The sequence below is a fragment of the Phodopus roborovskii genome, unplaced genomic scaffold (genome assembly GCF_943737965.1).
Source record: "Phodopus roborovskii unplaced genomic scaffold, PHOROB, whole genome shotgun sequence".
Taxonomy (NCBI): domain Eukaryota; kingdom Metazoa; phylum Chordata; class Mammalia; order Rodentia; family Cricetidae; genus Phodopus; species Phodopus roborovskii.
Genome location: NW_026125927.1, coordinates 224747 through 248606, shown reverse-complemented (window position 1 = coordinate 248606; position 23860 = coordinate 224747). Strand labels below are relative to the sequence as shown.

Here is a 23860-nt window from a genome sequence, read left to right as displayed (position 1 = left end):
GAAAGCTAACACAGAGGCTGCTTAAGTGACTTCCTATTTGATCCTTTCTCTGTGTAGGCACAGAAGTCTGGCTTGTTTTGTTTTTGTGAGGAGAGTCTCCCTGCATAGTCCAGGCTGGCTTTGAAATTAGCATCTCCTGCTTCATTCTGAGGAGTTCTGGGATTCCATGTGTGCACCAACAAGCATGGCTGCTGTCTTTTATGTAGTTGGATTATTGATCTTTGCTATAATTTTTTTATTCTAGAAACTTAACAAGAACATGGGTATTTGATTATTCATTGTTAATCTGAAACCTTTCTTGAATAATCCCAGCCTCAGATTTGAGGAACAGAAGTAGAGCCTATTTCATGTATCACTCTTTAGAGTCACAGATAGCTCTTTTTTTAAATTAATTAATTTATTTTTTATTTTACATGGCGATCCCAGTTCCCTCTCCCCCTCTCCCTCCCTCCCTCCCTCCTTCCCTCCCTCTTATCCTCTCTGCCCCTGCCCCCTCACATGCCCCCTAACCACCCTCCCCTCCCATCCCCCCCAATTCCACATGTAGGACAATGCCATCCAGGTGGGGTCATGTAGATCTGTCAAGTCATTTGAAGTAGGGACTAGGACTTCTCTCCTGTCGCTAGGTTAAGGCAGTATCCCTCCATGGGGGATGTGTCTGCAATGTCCATTTGTGCACCAGGGATACATCCTGGTTCCACTGTCTGAGGTCCCTTAGACTGCCTAGACCCTCTTTTTTTATTTATTTTATATAACCAAGTCCATTTAAATGAAAACAAACATTTATAGACAATATTTGGGAATTTGGGCGTCGTTCTTTCCAAACTACTTCCTGCTGGTAAGGGGCGCTGTCATGGGGGATTCGAAGATGATTCAGAAATCCTGGCTGTAGTCTGTAAGGCTGCTTTGTCCAGCTGTTTTGAATGTGGGATCACCTGGTACTTTGTCTCAGGTGGTTTGGCTTGATCAAACCACATTAGTCTGGAAGGAATCCACATCTTTTCATTTTCTGTGGAAACAAAAATAGAAATCCTTTTCCCCAGTAACTTGTCCTTGAACTTAAGTTTTGGAGTCAAAGCATTTTTTTTAATTTAATTTTTTACATGTCGATCCCAATTCCCTCTCCCTCCATCCCTCCCTCCCTCCCTTCCTCCCTCCCTCCTTCCCTCCCTTTTACCCTCTCTGCCCTCTCACATGCACTCTAAACACCCTCCCCTCCCATCTCCCCACCCCAATTCCACATGTAGGGCCATGGCATCCAGTTGGGGTCATGTAGATCTGACAGGTCATGTGAAGTAGGGACTAGGGCTTCTCTCCTGTCTCTAGATTAAGGAAGTTATCCCTCCATGGGGGATATGTTCGCAAAGTCCTTTTGTGCACCAGGGATACATCCTGGCTCCACTGTCTGAGGTCTCTTAGACTGCTCAGTCCTTCTGGCTGAGACCCATATTCAGGGGGGCCTGAGTCAGTTCCATGCTGGCTTCCCAGCTATCAGTCTGGTGGCCCGTTAGCTCCTCCTTGTTCAGGTAAGCTGTCTCTATGTGTTTCTGCCACCTGGTCTTGTCCTCTCCATCTGCATCTGGGTTCTACTTCGACTCAGTGTTTATGTATGGGTGTTTGCTCCTGTTTCTAACACTGCCTAGACTTTCTAACTGAGACCCATATTCAGGGGGGCCTGAGTCAGTCCCATGCTGGATTCCCAGCTCAGATAGCTCTTTTTTAAAGACAGGTTCTTACTCTGTAATCTAGGCTAGCCTGGAAAATGTGGCTGTCTTTGTGTTTTAGCCTCCTACTTGTTGGGAGGATTATATGGGTGAGTACCATAGGTGGCTCCACAGAGCTCAAGTTCTCTAATAATTAGCTAAACCAACCATCTTCCAGTAAATATCAGATGTTTGCTTTTCCCTAGGTTTTTAAAATCTTCAACAAGTTACTTTCAAATGAGTGTTAAAGGCCAAAAACAATTATTTAAAGGCGAGAAAAACACAGAACTAAAAGTTTTCTCAACATGAAAACTAAGTTGAACTTCTCAAGTACAATTCATACAGGCTTTTAATAGTTTTACTCCAGCCTTTGCTGGCTCAGCAGGAAAATGCAAGAGAAACAGCAGCTGCCATCCCAAGTATCCGTTGTACATTCTCTTTCTGCAGTCTAGATTTCTTAGCTCTTTAAACACAAGTTTAATTTAGAGTAACTTAACGTGATCATAAAAGATTTGCCTTTGAATGATCAAGATGAGTTTCAATGAGGGTGCAGTGATGATGATGGTGTGTCAGAGGCTAGAAGCCTTGAAGCAGACCAATGACTCATTGCAATGAACATTTTGTGAGTGGGGCTGATTGGACAAAAGGGTATACTGTGTGACAGACTGCAGCACCCAATGCCACTAGGATGAATGAAGAGGTGTTGGAGAGGCAGGAAGATGGAAGAGCAAAGTTTTGTTTGTTTGTTTTGTTTTTTAATTTTTTTTGTGTGGTTTCTTTGGGGGGGATGATGCAGGGTCAAGGGGTGGATATGGAAGGACTGGGAGGTGAGTGGGATTTTGGTACATGATAAGAAATTCCCGGAGAGTCAATAAAAATTTACATTATATATTTTAAAAATTGCCTTTGAAGGGTCTATACAATGTGATTCCACATATGTGTGGTATATGGAGTTACTAGGCCATAGAAGCAAAGATTGACTGATGGTAGTAGCTAGGGGCTGGAGGAGGGAGAAGAGAGGTGTTAATTGATGGGTAGACAGTTTCAAAGAAGATGAATAAGTTCTGAAGGTCTGCTCTTCAACTTTATTTTAAAAAGAAAGAAAAACCAGTATCTAGTTCCTTTATTTCTAATAGTCTTATATAAGAGAAATGGCATTCATTCAGAACTTTAGCTTTCTGGAAAATCTACCACATTGTCCTTACTTTCTTTTTAATTTTATAAAGTAGGAACAATAGATGACCTATGCTGTAAACAGTAAGTACTGTTTTTGCCATGCTGGCTGCATACAGGCTAGCTAACTCTCTGCTCTTAATAGATTTTGAAGTTTGCAGCTCCTGTTGTCTCTGAAACAAGAAATATACTCAAGCTGAATACAGTACGGATATATTATCTTTGCACAACAGGTCAGAAGTCTAGTACTGAATCAAGGTGTTAACAGGGCTGCATTCCTCTCCTGTAGCCCTAGAACAGAATTCCTGTTTACTTAGGTTGTTGACAGAATGTAGTTTTTGCTAGGTCTGTTTTGCTGCCTGGTGACTGAGGCTGACCCAGTTTCTGGGAACTTTCCTTGGCAGTCCTCTTCCTTTCTTTTCAAAACCAGCAGCACAGGTCTTCTTTTTCAAGACTTCTCTCTCTGACCCCCTTGTTTTGCCTCCTTCTTAGTTTCTATTAACTCTTTAAATTCATCTGGGTCTATTCACGTAGCCCAAAGTCATTCTGCTGTATGCTTCATCTGAAGGTGGCACAGTAACAGGTTCTCAGACACTCAACTATGAAGCCACCATTCTGCCTATCACATTCCAGAGAACTGGAATTTTGGTGGGACCAATACAGGTCGTCTGTCTTCACCTATTTATTTTATACTTTTGCATTTTTTTTACATTTGCATATAAAATAATGAATTCTCTTCTGGCCTTTTCATACATACTTTGATTGTGGTGATCCTCCTTACTCATACCTCTTATCCCCCTGGTCCCCTCTTCACCTTCTTTGTCTATACTGTAAGCCATGTATTTAATATCAGATATGTTTTATTCCCCCTTCTCTAAAGACCCCCTCTAAACCTCTCATGGTTCACTTTTTAGTGAATAGTCATGTGTATATCCATATATAAATTAAAATCTAGGAGCCATATATGAAGGAAGACATACAATATTTGTCTTTTCAAGTCTGGCTTATTTTGCTTAACATAATAATCTTCAGTTTTACCCATTTTTTTCAAATACTTTTTTTTGCAAATATGACAATTCCATTATTTATAATCCATCTATCTCCTAAGGGATACATACCACATTTTCTTTGTCTATTCATCTACTGGTAGACATTTAGGCTGGTTCCATTTATTAGCTACTTTTTATTTAAAAGAAGTGACCTATCATGTACAGTAGATGACATTCATGCAGGCTAGCTCAGATTGCTCTTTACTCAGGAGCCTGTCAGTCACCTTTTTATTACCTCCATTTTACAAGTAAGCAAATTGCATTTTGATTGCATTTTGGAGGAGTTAAGCAATTGATGAAAATAATCCAGGACTGTGTGTGTGTGTGTGTGTGTGTGTGTGTGTGAGAGAGAGAGAGAGAGAGAGAGAGAGAGAGAGAGGCAATATGTGAGAGAGTGTGTGTGCATGCGTGTGTGCTGTGCACTCACATGTAGGATTGGTATTGTGATTTAAGAAAAGTGGCTTGAGAGGAAAGATGCCATTCAACAGAGTTCAATCAGAGAAGTTTCTTTCTTTCTTTTTTAATTAGGGTAAAGGGATTGTAAAAAGGGGAAAGGAGAGTCAAAGAGACTGGCCTCTGGGAACAGGAACAGTGGGAGGGAGGAGAGAGAGGAAAGAGGCAGAGAGGGAGGGAGGAAGAGAGAAGGAAAGAAAGAGACAAAGAAGGATGGGAGGTGGGTAGGGCCCCTTTAAAAGAGAACTTAGTGAATGTGCACAGGTGGTGCTTTTAGTGTCTGCAGCTGAGGATGCGTCCTGTCAGAACCCAAGGACAGGCCAGTACAGATGCCTGAATACTAACAAGTGGAGTCCAGAGGACATTGTCATCCTCAAATACTGTTCACCTGGGTTCTTTTGTTTTGTTTTGAGACTTGGTTTCTTACATGCCTGGGACTTTCCAAGTAGACTAGCCTGGATGGCCTCTGAGCCCAAGGGAAGTAGGGTTGTCACCTCCCTACTTCTGAGATGTCACCATACCTGGATTTTTTTTTTAAACGTGGATTTTGGGAATCAAACTCACAAATGCCTGTCTAGTTCTAGGACTCAGACATTTTAGGAGGATGCAATGCTTTGGATGTTTGACTCACATATTAGTTACTTATTGCTGAGATGGATAACTGATAAGGGCACCTTAAGAGACAAGAGGGCTTATTTTGGGTCTTGGTTTGAAGGTGCAGTACATTATGGCTGGAAAGGCATGGTGATGGGAATGGCTCCCAGCTGTGACTCACACCTTAACAGAACAGGAAGCATAGAGCAGGCAATATTGTTGCTCTGCTCACTCTCTCCTTATGTTCAGTCTGGGACCTGACACCATGACCATGGATGGGGCCACCTACACTCTTACAGACACACTTTTCTGTCTTCTAGGTGATTCCAAATCTAGTTAAATTGACAAGAAGGTTAACCACCACACTGACAATCCCCTTTACATAACAATGCATAGTAATTATGAACCAGTGTTTTGATCTTTTTAGAAACAGTTTCAGTTGTGCTAATATAAATTGTTATTTGTGCTCATAGACATTGTAATAATACATTGAAAAACAAAAACAAATATGCATTAAATCACATTATGAGGATGATGATGATGATGATGATGATTATTATTATTATTATTATTATTATTATTGTTTTTTCGTGACAGGGTTTCTCTGTATTTCTTTGGAGCCTGTCCTGGAACTAGCTCTGTAGACTAGGCTGGCCTTGATTGAACTCACAGAGATCCATTTGCCTCTGCTTCCTGAGTGCTGAGATTAAACATGTGTACCACCACACCTAACTCATCCAAGCTCCCCCCTTTTTTGAGACTCTATATGTAAACCAGACTGGCCATAAGATCACCGTCTTCCTTTTTCTACCTTCCAAGTGCTTAGATTATAGGTTTGTAACACCATGCTTGGTCCTAGACTTTACAAAAAAGATCCTCACTATCCCCAATTTCTCTCCCATTCCATTTGTTTATTCAACAAACATTTGAATGCTGATTGATAGTAGGTTCCAGGGCTCATGAGGAATATAGGTTAATGAAAGACTCAAACATGAAGGAAATAGTACAAATCAGGAAGAAGATGGGAATAGTGAAAGTGATAAAGGTTCTAATATAACCTAAATTGTTGAAAGGCACGTTACAAAGAAAATTTTGAGAAACGGGTGAATAATTACTTTGCCAGGCAAAAATTGGGGTTGATCATTCTAGGGCAAGGAGTACATTTTGCAAAATCCATGTCCTAGAAAGCTTGACAAGCTTGAGTAACAGCAGAAAGGCCCAAGGGGCTGTGTTGAGGTGTGTGTTCACATGTGTGTACATTTGGGACAGGGATGGGGAGAATCCTGTATAGTTCCATCAGGCAAATGTCTGTATTTTACGTTGAGTCACCAAGCAATGCATATGTTCCTGTATGTCTCTGTAAAATAATGTGGTATGTAGATGGGTGACCATATTATCATCCAAACTAGGAAACTCTTGTGAATGAGAGAGGACAGTGTTAATTATGCTGGTATGATGGGCATAAAGCAGTTCATAGAGAACTGTTCTAAACCATTCCAGTAGGTGTTAAAGTTGCTTAGAAGCTATGCTGTACAATGACAGTCAGTCACATAGTCTTTCTTGCTCATCTGCTCTTCACCCATGAGTGCTGATGAGAGAGGGCCACCAGGGCCACCTGCACCAAGTATAGCCTACAGAAGAACAACCTCATGGCCTGTCCAGCTGTAACCCAGAGTTGTTCAGATTGCCAGTTCATGATATTCAACCAGGTTTTATTAATAGGATTTCAGAATCCGAGTCTTAAAAACATACAGGAAAGGAAAGCCTGAACTTTAGCACATGAATTTTCCTCACTAGATATTTTTCTATACTTCTTCTCATGAATGATATGATCAAATTAATTTTAAGGGTAGTCAGGCAGAATGGTTGTAGTTCAGTTTAAACTCTGAGAATGAATTGGCCCTTGTGGATAATGCACAAAGCTTTCTTACATCTGTCAAGCCCTCTACAGCAGTGATAGTGACATGCAGTAACAAATCTAACTTAGGAAATAAGAAGTCTTCATTATTGATTTGACTTTGCTTTTATGGAATCAACTGTTTGGCTGAGTCTATAGAATAAGGATTCCTGTAGCCTTTATTCTATTCCTTGTGCCAGAGTTGCTTGCCATAACGAGGCACTTGAAGGAAACTAGTTACTAGTCAATTTACTGAGAAATGGGTCATCCAGTATTATTACCACCTTTAGCATTTCTAACTGCAGCCCCAGTTGAGAATTTGGCATCTCTTAAGCCTTTCTTTGACATCCCACCCCAGACCTTCAACAAAATGGCTTAACCACCTTTCAAGAAAATAATATTTCATATTTTTTAAAACATTTCTAAGATTTATTATGTGTACAGCGTCTGTCTGTATGCTGCCAGCCAGAGGAGGTGCCAGATCTCATTACATATGGTTGTGAGCCACCATGCGGTTGCTGGGAATGGAACTCAGGTCCTCTGGAAGAACAGCCAATGCTCTTAACCACTGAGCCATTTCTCCAGCCTCAATATTTCATGTTTATATTCAGCCAAATACTGAATACACTTTGCTATATTTCACTATTTTATTTCAAGTTGCATTAAAGCTTTCAATTCTCTTTTACAAGCCAGGAAATGTGAAGAATTCACCTGGAAATAAGTAGAAAACTCCATGCTCTGCCCATTGTAATCAGGTAAAAAATAAAACAAGCGAATAAATGAAAAACCTCTGGTTATTTGCAGCATTGTTAGTGTTAGCTAAAGTGATTTATTTTTAATTAATTAGCACTTTCACCTTGATATGGAAACATAAGGGTTATATTTTATTCTGTCTTTGATTTCTGGCTTTAAGTGTCATGGCTTATTTAATTATATTTGTATTTCTTTCTGAGAAGTACCAGGGTCTTTTAGATAAGCTAGAATTAGACAGAGGTTAGAAACTCAATGCAATTTCTTTTGTTGTTATGTTCAGCTCACTATTACTCTTTGTTTGTTTGTTTAATAGTTACTTACCAGGCACCTGCTAAGTACAAAAACCTTAATTATATTAGCATTTTGTGTATATGTTAAAAGTATATAATAGAGCTTGTGATTTCCTGATAATTAGCACATTATAAGGACTTAAAAATTAACCTAGATATTCAGCTGCATAAAACTAGCTTAGTTATGATAGCTCTATAAAGAGGATTATTGTTTATATAATAATTACATGAGAGCATGTATAAATGTTTTTGTGTTGATAGGATTGAACACAAGACTTCACACATGCTAGACAAGTACTCTCTCCACCCCTGTCTGAGCTATAGCCCTTACTTTCCTTTTTATTTTCTAGATAATTTTTCATAAAGTTGCCTGGACTGGCCTTGAATTTGCCATCTTCAAGTCTCAGCTTCCTGAGTAGCAAGAATGACAGGCCTAGAGCCTCAATTATTAGAGAAGAAAGGCTGTATATTTTGTTAGATCAGGAGATATCTAGAAAATTTAAATGTACATTTTTATTTCTAAATATATTTTTTTCACATTTCCTGCAGTGAATATGAGTTTTATGATCAGGTCTCTCTCTCTCTCTCTCTCTCTCTCTCTCTCTCTCTCTGTGTGTGTGTGTGTTCCCCTTTGACATTTATACTTATACAAAGTTAGTAGTACTCTGCCGTTATATAAATAATTTAATAACTGACACCAAGCTCTTGTTAAAAGGCAGAGGCCTAAGCTCCACCCCAGAATTAGCAGTTCTGTGGATGTGGCAGCAGAAGGGAGACTAGAGAGTGAGCTTCCAGAGAGCCCTACAAGTCCTTTAGATACTTGACTTAGAATGTGTTAGTGTTTCTGTATAGGGATGCGATCTAACAAAGCAAAAGTAGGTAATAAGCCATTTCAGTGTTCAGAGGTATTTTAGATCAGGGTCTCAACTTACTGCATATACAACCTTGATTTTTAGTCCTGGATTTTTAGAATTTTATTGGTGGTTTGTTTTCTAATTATAAAAGCAGTAGGTGGCTAGGTAGATGGCTTAGTCAGCAAAGCGCTTGCCATGTAATCATGACGACCTAAGTTTGAATTTCCAGCACCAATGTAAAAAGCTAGATGTGGTGGCATGTTCCTGTAATCCTAGAACTGGAAAAGTGGAGATGATGGATTCCTGGAGCAAGATGGCTGGTTAACCTAGCCCATTCAGTGAGCTCCAGGTTCATTGAGAGACCCTGCCTCAAAACTAAGGTAGAGAGTGTTAAGAAAGATACCCAACATCAACCTGTGATCCACAGGTACATGTTCACTTGTGTGATCACATGAATGAACACATGTATGCATACATACTGCACACGTAAAATATAGTGTATGTTGGGTATAACTAGTTTCTTCTAAGGTAGAGATGGAAGCTGAGGCTTTATACACAGTAGACAAGCACTCTATCTCTGAGTATACCCTAGCCCCAGATAAACATTTTAAAGGCTTGCCTGGCCATTCATCATTTTCTTTATATTGTTCTGCAAGTGCGCAGAAAATTCCATGAAGAATATGTAAAATGTTATCATCATACGAAAAGAAACTAAACAGTAATAACTTAATATTCTCTATTGTCTAGTTAGTGTATGGATTTTCCTGTTTGTGTCAGCAGTAACTTTATTGTTGTTCTTTTGAGGCACATCCTCACTATGTAGTCCAGGTAGGTCTTGGATTTGTGATCCTTCTGCCTCAGTGTCCTGAGTGCTGGGGGATACAGCCTGTACAGCCATATTGCCCTTTCACTAATAACTTTGTTTTTGGTTTTTCGAGACAGGGTTTCTCTGTGTAGCTTTGGAGATTGTCCTGGAACTAGCTCTTGTAGACCAGGCTGGCCTTGAACTCACGGAGATCCGCTTGCCTCTGCCTCCCAAGTGCTGGGATTAAAGGTGTGCACCACCAATGCCTGGCCAGTAATAAGTTTTGTAGTTGGTTTATTTGAACCAGGGCTCAAATATCATCTGCCCTTCACATTTTAGTGAATAAGTCTCTTAATTGTCTTTTAAATGTAATAGTTTCTTGTTCCTCATTTATTCATTGAAAAACTTGTTGTTTTGTTTTGTTTGGTTTGGTTTGGTTTTAAATTTGCCATGTTCAGATGGTGACTAAATTATCCATTTAGTGTCAGCTCCACTTTTCTCTTCATTCCTTTCTTCTCTTTACTTTTCATAAAGCAACAGTTGGATCTGAAAACTTAATCAGATTTAGGCTGGGTTTTTTTTTTGTTGTTGTTTGTTAATATATCTAATAGTACTATGTTTAGTTGTGTTGAATAATGACTTTGATTCTTCAGCTTAATGTATTGTGTATATTCTGCATCAGTATTTGTAGATCCACTTGGCCACTTCCTTATTTACATAGCTAGTTCCTAGTCTATACTTTTACTGTGGCTTAATTAATCCTTGCTAATATAGGTTGTTTCCAGTATTTAACAAAACAGTAAATCTATTAAATTCTTAGAAGTCAAAAAAAGTTAATAAACTGAGAGAGAACAATTAGCTAGTTGTTTGCATGTTTAAGAGTTTTTGATTTTATAGTGAAAGATCAGTGAATAGTCATTCACTGGTTTCTCAGATGTTGGGCTATGTGCTTAGTGCTAGAGTGCTTGCTTAACATGTGTGAGGTTCTGGGTTAAACCTTAGCACATAAAAATATTTATAGACTTGTGAGCATGTTCATCACATATGAAGGAAAAGACAATCTGGCTTTGGTGTGTTTGTATGTGTTTCATTCCTGGAAGGAAGGAAGGTATGAGGTTGGTGAAGGCATGAGGAAAGACATCCAGCTGTTTGAGCATGATGGAATTGTAGTCTGCCCCAGCTAATACACAGAAGTATCTCTTGGTCTTCAGAGGGCAAGAGGTGCATGGCATTTACTGTGCCATGTAGTTTGCATCATCCACATATCTCAGTATGCTTGGGCACTCAGCTGGTTGAAAGTCTTTATGGTAATGAAATAGTAATGTAAATGTTATATTGCTTATTAATTTAAACCTAAACAAATTTTAAAATGTATAATCTTAGAGTCATTTTTGTTTTCCCAGATACAGTTAACTTAAATTTTTCTTTCTTTTAGTTATAGGTAAACATTGGAAACTCCAGACGGTAAATCAGTATTTCTACAGACAAATGGCAGAGAGTCAGTATTGGATATAGTAAACTGGCTTTCTTCAGGAAAAACAACACTAAGCCTCTTTGCTATCTTGGGTGATGCCATATTCTAGACCAACTAATCTACAATCATTCATTTGGAAATAATGTACAAGCCTTAGAACTCCTCATTCTTATATCACTATTTATGTATGTAATTAAAATCCAGATTCAAACAGAGCTGGCTTGCTTTCTTTACTGATATATGAGTAACAGATTAAGTGAGCAACTCTAGTGCTTCCCTGTATGGTTTATGTGTACACATGATTACTGTGAGAGGCTCGTTTCTTAGTGTCTGTTTGTCTGCATGCATATGTGCAGTGGATGGAGGAAAAATGTGTGCATGAGCGTGTGTGCTAAAGGCAATGTATTTACTTTTTTAAGGGCTGGCTTTTATTTGCCTCATTTTGAGACCTTTTGTTTGCTTGCTTATTTTTGAAACTTATTTTAATTACATCATTTCCTGCTTCCCTTTGTTCCCTTCAAACATTCACATACCCCTCCTTGCTCTCTTTCAGATCTATGGCCTCTTTTGCCATCAATTGTCATTGCATGCATGCGTGTGTGTGTGTGTGTGTGTGTGTGTGTGTGTGTGTACACACACCTCTTCAGTTTATATAATGTTATGTGTATGTATGCTTTCAGGCCGACTGTTTGGCACTGGATACCCAATTAGTGTGCGCTTCCCTGGCAATATTTACTCTTTAGGGTAGTACCAGCTGGCATTCAGCAGAGTGGGCTCTACAACCCAGAAGTGAGGAGAAGAGCTTAGAGATGATGCTTCAGAAACCAACAGAAGGAACCAGATTCTCAATTGAGGTGGTTTGAATGAGAGTGGCCCCATAGGCTCATATGTTTGAATACTTGGTCCACAGTTAATGGAGCTGTTTGGGAATGATTAGGAGGTATGGCCTTTCATCAGAGGAGTCGTGCCACTCGGGGTGGGCTTTGAGGTTTCAAAAGCCTATGCCAGGCCCAGTCTTGTTCACTCTCTCTGCCTATGGATCAGGATGTAAAGCTCTCAACCACTGCTTCGGAGCCATGCCTGTTGTGTTGTGATGATCATGGACTAACCTCTGAAACTGTAAGCAAGCCTCCAGTTAAATGCTTTCTTTTATAGGGGTTGCCTTGGTCATGGTGTCTATTCACAGCAGTAGAACAGTAATTAAGATACTGACACATTCAGAAAACAGTAATAATGACCTTGATTGTCTTGGTTGCCTCCTAGTTTGAATAGGTCTTTCAGTTCTTGAATGACAGGGAGAAATGCATACTGAAGTAGTGTGTTCGTGGCCAGTGGGGCAATGAGGATACTGGTATGTGTACTAGCTCCCTGTCTGTGGCTTCCCTTTTTGTGGTTCCTTAATGCACAGCTTGTGGGACTCTACATTTCCAGGGTGAATGGGACCATCAGGAGCCTCTTTTGACTTGTCAGTCAGCCCAGAAGGTTGGCAAGTGTACAGCATGTGAAAATGGGTGTAGAATTTCCAAATTTCAGTAAGATTTGGAAAGTAATCCTTTGCAATCTTGTATTCTCAGTTTAGTCCCTAATTGTTGGTCTTCCCAGATTTGATAGCAACTGGAAAGACAGTAAACATACAAATTAGGTGTATACTTATTAAATTAATATCAAATACATGTAATAGAACCGAAGTGACAGGAACAGTGCTGGTATGTGTTACCTGATTAATGAGCTGAAACAAATTTGACTCTATAAGAATTCTCCTAGCCACCCAGAAGCGTTTTGCTTTCTTTATGCAGAAGTATTTTTGTATTACAGGACTAATACCCTGCATGTATTTAACTGTGTCAAAATTACAACTATGTTATTGTTATTTTAGGCTTTCTTCATTTGCCTCATCTTTGTCATCACTCCTACAGAGCAGAGATTCCAAGATTTACACCTCAGCACACTTTGAAGATTATTATTCAATAATTCCCTGAGTGTCTCCTAAGGTATTGCTTTCCACCACTCTCATTTTAGCCATTACTTTTAAGACTTACCTTTTCTGTGGGGAGATAGGATGGAGTATTATAGAGCTGTCTCCTGATAGTATTATATGTTCCATGTTTGATGCTACAGAGAAGTCTGCATGTGTATACTTTACTAGCACAGTAACATGTTTGTGATATATGTATGTTCACCTATTGTGCAGGTTCATATGTGGTATATGTCAGTATGTATATATGCACATGTATGTAGTTCCCAAGCTTGGTTATGTATTGGTGTATATGTGCATGTTCATTTTGTACAGTTCTGGTTTTTTTGTTTTGTTTTTTATTTTATTTTGTTTGTTTTGTTTGAGACAGAGTTTGTCTGTGTAGCCCTGTCTGTCCTGGAGCAAGCTCTGTAGCCCATGCTGGCCTCAAACTCAGATCTATCTGCTTATTTCTGCCTCCTGAGTGCCGGGAATAAAAGTGTGTGCCATCCTGCCCAGCCTGTTGTGTGCAGTTCTAGATGGTGGGAATACGTTGGAGCATATGTGCGTGTTTACATGCAGGCAGTCTTAGGTATGATTATGTGTTAGCACATTTGTGGTATTTGCACATGTACAGTTCCTGAGCATAGTAACATGCCAGTGTGTATGATTATTTACATGTGTGCAGTTCCAAAGGATGGCCACATGGTGGTGTATGTGTGTGGTCACACACAGGCAGTTCCTGAGCAAGATCATATGTTGGCTCATATGTGTGTGTTCACATGCATGAAAATCTGAGTTCTGACTTCATGTTGGTACATATGCATGATCACTCATATAGTTCTGAGCATGAATAGTCATATGTTAGTGCATATGTGTGTTCACATGTGTACTATTCTCGATCATGGGAATATCTTGGTGCATACATAAATGTTGATACATGTAGAGATCCAAGTGTGGTCACATTTGGGCTCATATGTAGTGTTCACATGTGTAGAATTACCAAGTGCAGGCACATATTGGTACATATGTTCCTGTTCACCTACATGCAGTTCTATACAAAGGTCATGTCAGTGAAAGTATATAGTGTTCACATATGTGTATTTCCTAACCATGTTTATATATTGGCACATATGCATGTGTTCAGATGTGTGCAGTTCTTGGGTTTGCTGGCTAGTTTTTGTCAACTTGACACATTTGAGAGGAGGAAACCTCAATTAAGAAAATGTTTCCATAAGATTGGAATGTAGTCAAACCTGTAATGCATTTTCTAAATTAGTGATTAATGGATGAGAGCCCGGCCAGTTGTAAGTGGTGTCACCCCTGGGCTGGTGGTCCTGGATTCTATAAGAAAGCAGGCCGAGCAAGCTATAAGGAGCAAGCCAGCAAGTAGCACTTCTTCATGGCCTCTGCATCAGCTCCTGCCTCCAACTTTCATCCAGTTTGAGTTCCTGCCGTGGCTTTCCTCAAAGGACTGTGACTTGGAATATGTAAGTAAGCCAAATCAACCCTTTCCTACCCAAGTTGCTTTTGGTCATGGTGTTTTATCACAGCATTAGAAAAAGTAAGACACTAGACAAAGTTATATACTGTCATATATATGCATGTACTTTCCCAGTATCATTACACATCAGTTCACCTATGCATGTTCACATGTATGCAGTCCCATACATGGTTATATGTCAGTGTATATGTATGTTTTCATGTGTATGTAGTTCCTGACCATGGAACTCTTAAGATGTCTTTGTAAGCCTGAAAGCAGGTTTTTAAAATGACAATAAAAAACATATTTAATGTTTTCTCTTACATAGGCTTGGCTAAGATAGGGCTCTTGGAAAACTTGTTTGTTTTTAAAAAAGGCAGTAGTTTTAAAATTATCCTTAAAGCCTGTAAGTGTTTGATTTAGATGTATATTTACATACACACATATCTAAAGACACAGAGGTAAGTTGTCCTCTCAATCTTGGGAATAAGGAGTTTAGTATTTCAAAGGAGGACACTTAGGGAAGAAAACATGTCCTAGAGCATAAAAAATCTTTTCTTAAAGTTAATTTATACCACTAATCACTAGGGACCATGATGTAGAACCAGAATTGAGATAAGGATCAAGGAGATAACATCTTTATCAGAACTGCATGCTTATGTGTATCTTGTTTTTTTTGTAAATAAATATTTTTAAATTTAAAAACTTATTCTAATTGTCCCAAAGAAAGGTTTAAGGCCATTGGTTCTCTATTTGTTTTACTTACATGGTCACATTGATTAAATATATTTCCTTGTATTTTGACATTTTTTTGTTCCTGAAATTTTAATTTTACTATAAGCCAAAAGGAAGTTAGGTCAAGTTAATAATAGCTTTAGTTTATATGAGTACTTACTTTTACTTTTATTCGTCTTTCATACACTATATCTTTATGGAAGCTTCCCCTCCCTCCGCTCCTCCCAGTCCTTCCCCCCATCTCCCCTCTCCACCAGACCTATTCTCCCATCTCCCCTCAGAATAGAGTAGGCCTCCCAGGGACATCAAGCAACCATGGCACAACAAGATACAATAAAACAAGGCACAAACCCTCACATCAAGGCTGGATAAGGCAACTCAGTAGGAGAGAAAGGGTCCCAGGAGCAGGCAGAAGAGGCAGAGATATACCTGTTCCCATTGTTGAAATTCTCACAAAAACACCAAGGCAACAACCATAGCATATACACAGAGTACCTAGCATAGTCTTATGTAGGCTCCACAATTGCTGCTTCAGTTTCAGAGCCCCCATGACCTCTGCTTTGTTGATTCTGCAGGTGTCCTTGACCCCTCTGGCTCCCTCTCCATACTCTCCATCCTCTGTGTGGTTTCCTGAGCTCCAAGGGAAAAACCTATTGGAGATTCCTAATTTGAGCTCTCTCCACCTAATGTTTGACTGTGGGTCTTCACAGTTGCTCCCATCAGCTGCTGCACGAAGCCTCTCTGATGACAATGGGGCTAGGCACTAATCTGATCTATAGCAGAATATCACTCAGAATCATTTCATTGAATTATTTTTTGGCCAGTCACATTTGGGAGCACTTACTTATAAACCAATTTGGTACGGAGTAAATTATGTTTAAAAAAACCACATGTAGACAGTATATATATTCATAACCATACATAATATATTTTATACCAAGATTTTAAACATTATTGTTTGTTGGAATTACATTTTTTTCTTTTTTTGTCTCTGATCCAATCATTCCTTCATCTCTTCCCTCACCATAATGTCCAAAACTTTATATAATTTCTGCTACTATTGATGGTATGTGGTCAACAAGTTCCTCTATTTCTTTGGGCTCTTTTTTCCCACCGTGGTCCTTTGTTGGCTGATGATTATAAGACATCACTTTAGAAACCAAATGCTTTTATCTTTATGTTCCTTAGCATTGAGAGATGGAATTAAAATCCTTGTTCCTCACTATCTCCTTCAAACATCCTGCATGCATGCACACAGGATTATATAAATTGGATATTCCTTTTTCCTATATTTTTGACCATGATATTCAGGTGTAGTCATTTAGTGCTTTCATTTAATGCTTCTGCCTGGCTCTGACTCTTGTGTCTACGCAAAAGATAGATCATAGTTTCATTTTTTTTTTTTTTGTCCTGACAAAAACTGAGGCAGAGAAAGGGGCGACTCAGCTCACACTTCTAGGTTATAGTCCAGCATAGCAGGCAAGTCACAGGGGCAGGATCCAATTTGCTTGGTTGCTCTGCCCAATTTGACTTTTCCACACTATACAGTTCAGAACTATCTGAGGTATATTGTAATGCATGTAAATTTTATACCCTAGTGAGCTAGGCAATACATTCACCCATGTATCTTGGTTGTTGGGATAGTGCTACAATGACACTAGACATTTATCTAAAACATTGACTGCATTTCTTTTCAGTACATGCCCAGAAGTGGTATTGAGGGATCACAGGTTAGTTCTATTGTTCATTTTGTAAAGAAACTTTATAGTACTTTATATAATAACCATACTGCTACCTACAAAGCATAACAGGGTGCATTGGTATTGCATGCAGATAAGCAGTGATACTCACAGGGTAAAGCCTTTTTATAAAATCATAAGGAAAAAATGACTGCTGTCTAAATATCAGCATGGATGTGAAATGGCATTTAGCTTGGCAGGGTCAGGCAATGTGGACTATAGTTTACCTTTTACTTCTATTCCTCAAATCTTCTATTTATTTATGGGAGAGTGCATGCTACAGTACATGTGTGGAGGTCAGAGGACAGCTTGCAGTAGTCATCTACTTCTATCGAGTGTGCCATGGGGATTAAACTTGCGACATCAGGCTTGTCCATAAGACTTTTACCTGCTAAGCCATCTCAGAGCTCCTCAGTCATTTTGTAAGTCCCATAATGATGTATGGATCACCATTTTCTTTTTTGTCTCTTGTTAATTCACCTGTGCTGATAACAAAGGAAGACTTTATAAAGTCAAAGCTAATATCTCTTATTAATAGTTAATAGAGGAGAAAGGGATTCCTGCATCCTCAAGACACTGGCATAATTTAATTTAGTTTGAACCCAAGAAATTCCATTGGTAAGGATCAGAGAAGATCAATCATACAAGTGGTGCATTCCTCCAAGATGAATCTAGATTTGGGTAAAAACAACTTTCTAGGAAATATAGAAAGCTTGGAGGTTTAGAAGGGTTAAATAACAGGACATTTTTATTCTAAACAGGAAAACAATCAGACAAACGGCTGTTACAATGTATGTCCCCAGTTCTCTTTTGTCTACAAGCTATTTAGTTGCCTGCATCTGAGAACACTGATGGTTGCCAGGTTTGTTTCTGGCTTTAAGGAAGATGAAGGCTACTTGGAACATGAGCCTCCCACCTCATCCCAGCATCTGGTGCTTTTAATTCTTACTAAAGACATGAATAGATCTTCCTGTTTTATTGTAGTTTTCCCTTTTAGTGAAAATAGTTTTTTTTTTTTTTCTCACATAATATATCCCAATGACAGTTTTCCCGTCCCTCTACTCCTCCAGGTTCTTTCTGACTTCTAACCCATCTGGATCTTATTAGAAAGAACAGGCTTGCAAGAGATAATATTAAAATATAACATAAAATATATTAAGATAAAGCAGAAAGTATCTCATTAAAATTTGACAAGACAACCAGAAGGAAAAGAGCCCAAGAGAAGGCAGAAGAATCAGATCTACTTGTTTGCACACTTAAGAATCCTGTAAAAATACTAAACTGGAAGCCATACTATATATGCAGAGGAGGGCTGGAGAGATGGCTCAGCCATTAAAGGCTAGGCTCAACCAAATATATATATATATGCAGTGGCTGTGGTGCAGACCTGTGCAGGTCACAGCTGTGCTTGCTGCTTCAGTCTCTGAGAGTTCATGTGAGCTTTGCCAAGTTGATTCTGAGGCCTTGTTATCTTTGTGTCCCTCCAACCCCTCTGACTCTTACACTCCTTCTGCCTCCTCAGGCTTGTCTGCAGGCACCTTTACCTGCTGAGCCATCTCATAGCTCCTTAATTGTTTTCTGAACCCCATAATGCATAAACGATCATTTTCTGAGACCTGAGGGAGGGATTTGATGGAGACATCACGTTAGGGCTGAGTATTCCAAGGCCTCTCACTCCCTGAATTATGCCTGGCTTTGGGTCTCTCTGTACTTGTTCTCATCTACTGAGGAGGAAGCTTCTCTGATGATGGCTGAATGAGGCAATGAGTTATGAGTATAGCAGAATGACATTAGGAGTCATCACTATCTCCTCCTCTCTTCTTTAGGTAAGTAGTATTTGGTTTTACCTTAGTCCCTGGGCTATGTAGTCTCTGGTTCTTGGTCACCCTAGTAGTATCAGTAGAAAGGGTTCTGTCTCATGGAATGGGCCTTAAGTCAAGTCAGATACTGGTTGGTTACTCCCATAAGCTTCCTGCCACCATTGTTATAGGCAGGACACTATTGTAGATCAAAGTGTTTGTGGCTGGGTTGGTGTCCATATTTCTCTTTTGATAGCTTGCAGAGTACCTTCCTATACCAAAGACACTAGAACGTAGGAGTGAAGGTTGTATGTAAGCACCAGCTCTAACTCTTTATGCTGTGTAGGTGTTGTCTTCAGCAATAGGCCCTTGCCATCAGTTTGTGGAGGACAATCTATTGTCTTAACAATAGCCTGAGTTGTTTGGGGATTTTCATAGGACCCCTTTGTTCAAAAACACAACTAGGTGTAATCTGTTCCTGGTACTGGAAGCTTCATTTTTGTGACAAGAGATGGGCAGTTGGAACTCTGCATTCCCCATTATTTAGTAGTTTTATTTAGATCACCATCCATCCATATATATATATATATATATTCCATATATATATATATATATATATGGAAGATACATATATACATACATATATGTATATATACATATATATATATATATATATGGAAGTTTCTACTGTATTAGGTTTCCTTACTACCCCTCAGATAACACTTCATTTTAGCTGTCTCTCCATATGTCCTTTCAACCCCTCCTTTCCTCCTGCCCCACTTTATTCTCCAGTTCCAGCCCATCCCTCATCCATCCATAATTATCTATTCTATTTCCCTTTCCTGCCTGTTCCTCTAGTCTCTTACTCTCTCTGTGCTTAACCTTCTGTGGTTGTACAGATTGTGGTTTGGTTATCATTGACTTAATAGCCAATATCCAGATATAAGTGAATACATACCATATTTGTTCCTCTGGGTCTGGGATACCTCATTCAGGAGTTTTTTTTTTTTTTTTTTTTTTTTTTTTTTGTGGTTGAGTAATACTCCATTGTGTACATGCACCACATTTTCTTTATCCATTCTTCTGTTCAGGGACATCTAGGTTGTTTCCAATTTCTGGCTATTATGAATAAAGCCACTATGAACATAGTTGAGCAAGTATCCTTGTTGTAGGATGGAGCATTCTTTGGTTATATGCCAAAGAGTGGTATAGCTGGGTCTTGAGGTAGATAAATTGCAAATTTTATGAGGAACTGCCATATTGATTTCCGTAGTCGCTGTACAAGTTTGCACTCCTACCAGCATTGGAGGTATGTTACCCCACATTCTTGCCAGCAGGATCTGTTACTTGTGTTGATCTTAGCCATTCTGACCTGTGGCATTACATTTCTTATAATCCCCATTGTGAAAAGGCAACTTAACAGATCTTTAGTAAATAAATAAATATGTACATATTAATTTATATAATCTAAACTTAATAAAAAAAACTTACATTTAACATTTTGGAAAGGAAAAATAATTATTATGTTACCCTTGAAAAAAATTTTAAAAATATGTGTCTGTAATCTGTTTTAGAAGGAAATTTTATCAAAATATATGTATATAATTTAATGAGCTTAATTAAATCTTTATGTCTCTCTTAATGAATAATGTTTTATATAAATATTAGGTTTTACTGAATATTGTTTTATATAAATATTAGGTTTTACTATACCCAAAGGTATCATTTTAATAGCTTTTAGGCTACCAAAATTTGTAAGGTAGTAGGTATTTATCAAGCCTTTTAATATGTGACCACAATATTAAATTTGTAAAATTGCAAATGCACTTTAATTGAGCATGCCAAAAATAGTTTTAGCACACAATAAAAAAAAATTGAAAGAGAACTGAAGTGGCCATGGTTTGTTAAAGTTTTGTTTGACACAAAAACATATGAAAACAACAAAACAGTTATTGTAGACACACATGACACATAAGACATGAAAAGTTTATCTCTCTTTAAAATGTGAGAAAAGCTTATTAACACAAAAAAAATCAAGTTTGGTAATAGGTTTTCTCTGCCCTTTGTCCTCTTTTTCTCTCTAATTAGCTGAGATTGAAGGGTTTTTTTTTTTTTTTTTTTTTTTTTATTGTGCACCATGATACTTTCTAGGAGGTAAGAAATTGGCTTAGGATGTGTAGGAGTTATGGAACTCAGAGGTCAGTTTGTACCAAGTCAGGTCTGGTCACCCTTCCTCAATAAGACAATTAAAAGAGCCAAACTAATAGTGGAAAGTAAAACAGGGAGATTTATTCAATGTAATCACATTGGGAAGAGTTACAAAGAAATACAGAGACCCCTTCAAGTCCATTTTAGGGTCCCTAAGTAAGATCAAGGCTTAAATAGAAGACCAAGCATAAACAAATCCAAGCAGTCAAGCCTACTTATCTGGGCTTCACTCTCACCCTGTAAGGTGGTCTGACAAGTTGTTAGAACTGTTTGAAAATAATCTCTTTTCTAAGACAAGTTCCCTCCCTCTCCGGCTGGTGCCCTTTTCTTTTCCCAGCATGAAATTTCTGGGTGAAATTTTCATTTTTTTTAGGGTCTATGTTTCAACAGTCTGATAGCCAGATTGTGTCTCTTTAGAATATCTTTATTTTTGTCAGGTACATAGGGAGATTTGTTTCTAGTTACATAGGGAATCAGGTTTTACGATGTTACCCAAACAAAACAAAACAAAACAACAGCAATAACACCCCCCCCCCCAACTTGTGCTATTACATAAGACCTAGGAGCAGAGTTCTAGCAAATGTCTGTTTCTGGTGTCAGTAGCATTCAGATATTTAGTGGATTTCTGGGTAGGAAAACAGAAATCAGGGAACAACGAAACCATGTTTACCAGGATCATCAGACAAATGACAGAGAACCCCTCCAACAATTAAGATGCATCTCAGCATAACTTCCCAGGAATGCTGTGTTGGGACACAGACCTAGTTTCACTTGATTATCTTATACAATCTGAGGAGTTCGCCCAAGTTTTAGGGACCTCCACTCAGGCCAAACAGGGACTTTTGGCTTTAAGACTGGAAGGAATCTTAGGACTGAGTTGTATAAAGAGACTTTAATGTAAGCATGACTTAAAAGGAGAAGAACACTGCTCAAGGAAAACTGTAAGATATGTAAGGCATAAAGAAACAAGTGCAGAGAAAGAGATGAGTAGAGAGCTATTTTAGAATTTATTTCTAGTTTTGATATAAGCTCAAATCTTAATTTATTTTGGCATCTAATTTAACTCATGTAGTTTTTTTGAAAAGCTCTATTGTGAATTAGCAGTTTTACCAGTATTTTTACATATCATTTTTACATTTTAATTAAAGCAGGCTGTCTATTTGTGTTTTTTTTTTTTTTTTTTTTTGAAAATTTTATTACCCATGACTTTGTTAAGTGTACAAGATAAAACCAGTTTGGAGGTAGTAAATGTTTAGGTTATCTTTAGTTCAATCCCTCTATTTTTCCAAATACTTGATGTTAGTAATTATCATACATTAGCTGACTAGAGTACCAGATGACTTGGTTTATCTTCAGACATTCAAACGCTGCCTCTTTATTGAAGAGAGAAAAAGAGATAGGTGGAGGGAGGGAGAAAGGAGGAGGGAGGGAGAGAGGGGGAATGTGGCAAAATATCTCTTGTATTTGAAAGACTGGAACTTTTGCTAGACCTCACAGCTAGAGTTAATAATATACTTTGAGGTTGCTTAAGTCTTGAGACTTTTCTCCTGCTGTGTACTCAGCCTGTTTATTTAACCTTTAAGAGAACAATTGGAACCACAAACCTTGCTTGCCTTGGCTTTCCCATGCAATCAACTTTTATAGCCTAAGCTAATGTATAGCCACAATCTTAAAATACTCAGTTTTCCATGCCCTGACTTAGAGTAATGCAGGTGTATCATTTGCTGAAAACAGCAAAAGTAGAGGTTGAAAGCACATTATAAAATGAATATCTAAAATGAACAACATTTGAATATTGATTGATAAATAATGGTGCTTGTAATACTGTTAGTTATCTGGGTTGTTTGGACTCTGTGAGTTAATCCTTTGTAAAACACTTCTAAGGATTTCTGTAAAGTGCCCCCTCGTTCCTTCCTCATGAGATATTTCTGTGTCAGAACTTCGACCAGTCCCAAAGCTAAGAATGTCAGCTGACAGTGGCTGAGATATGTGGTGAACATTGCCCCTGTTTTGCCAGAATGTGCTGTTTCTGCCAAAGTATTAAAAAAAAAAAAAAAAAGTGGTCCAATTTACGACTTTGTTTTGTTCCCTAACTAAAAACAGTATTGGATTAACAGTGCCCTGCGTACTATTTTCCTGGGCCATGGTTACTTACATTTTGCTTATATTTGTCTCATATTTGTTTTGAGGTGAGCACTGTTTGTGCGGACACTTTATAGATCCAAAAAGCCCATGGGGCAATCATTCCTAAACACAAAATATAATAATAACAAGGAAAGAAAAAGAGGTCACAAACTTGAGAGTGGACAGTGGGCATGGGAGAGGTTGGAAGGAAGAAAGGGAAGGAGGAAATTATATAATTATATTTTAATTAAAAATACAGAACATAAATGAGTGATGGCAGTATAGCATTTTTTAAATACTAGATATAGAACTCAAGTAATTGCTCATGCTCCCGTGTGTGTGTGTGTGTGTGTGTGTGTGCGCGCGCGCGCGTGTGCGTGCATTTGTGTGGTATATATAGCTTCTACCTACTAGTTGAAAGGATGTTAGGTCAGGTGCAGGAAGGAGGCTATTTAAGGGGATTGAGATGATTTGGGCTATGGATTTATAACATAACTCTCCACAACCATGGAGTTCAACCCTTTCAGCCTTGCAGAAGTGATTTTTCCCTAGGAACTTTAGTTTACAGGTATTTCAAGATCAGCTGGGCCACATAGCTGAGGATAAGTTGAACTCATGATCCTCTTGCTATTTGTCACCTCCCAAGTGCTGGTATTACAGGTGTGTTACTATGTTCAGCTTAAATACGTAAGATTTCATATAAGAGTATCTTGGACTGGGGATATAGTTTCAAGGTATTACATATGCATAGTATGGGGAGGTTTTGGGATCAG

The 23860-nt window shown here is 38.5% G+C and overlaps 1 protein-coding gene across 1 annotated transcript in view; it reads left to right on the top strand.

The window, feature by feature from the left end:
• The window catches only part of Apoo (apolipoprotein O), a 69070-nt gene extending 57810 nt beyond the window's left edge, over positions 1–11260 (top strand). The window contains exons 8-9 of the mRNA XM_051178987.1: positions 7559–7624; positions 11007–11260. Of these exons, the coding sequence (XP_051034944.1) occupies positions 7559–7594 (36 nt within the window). The 3' untranslated portion in view covers positions 7595–7624; positions 11007–11260. The remainder of the gene's footprint in view (positions 1–7558; positions 7625–11006) is intronic.
• Positions 11261–23860: the final 12600 nt, after the last annotated feature.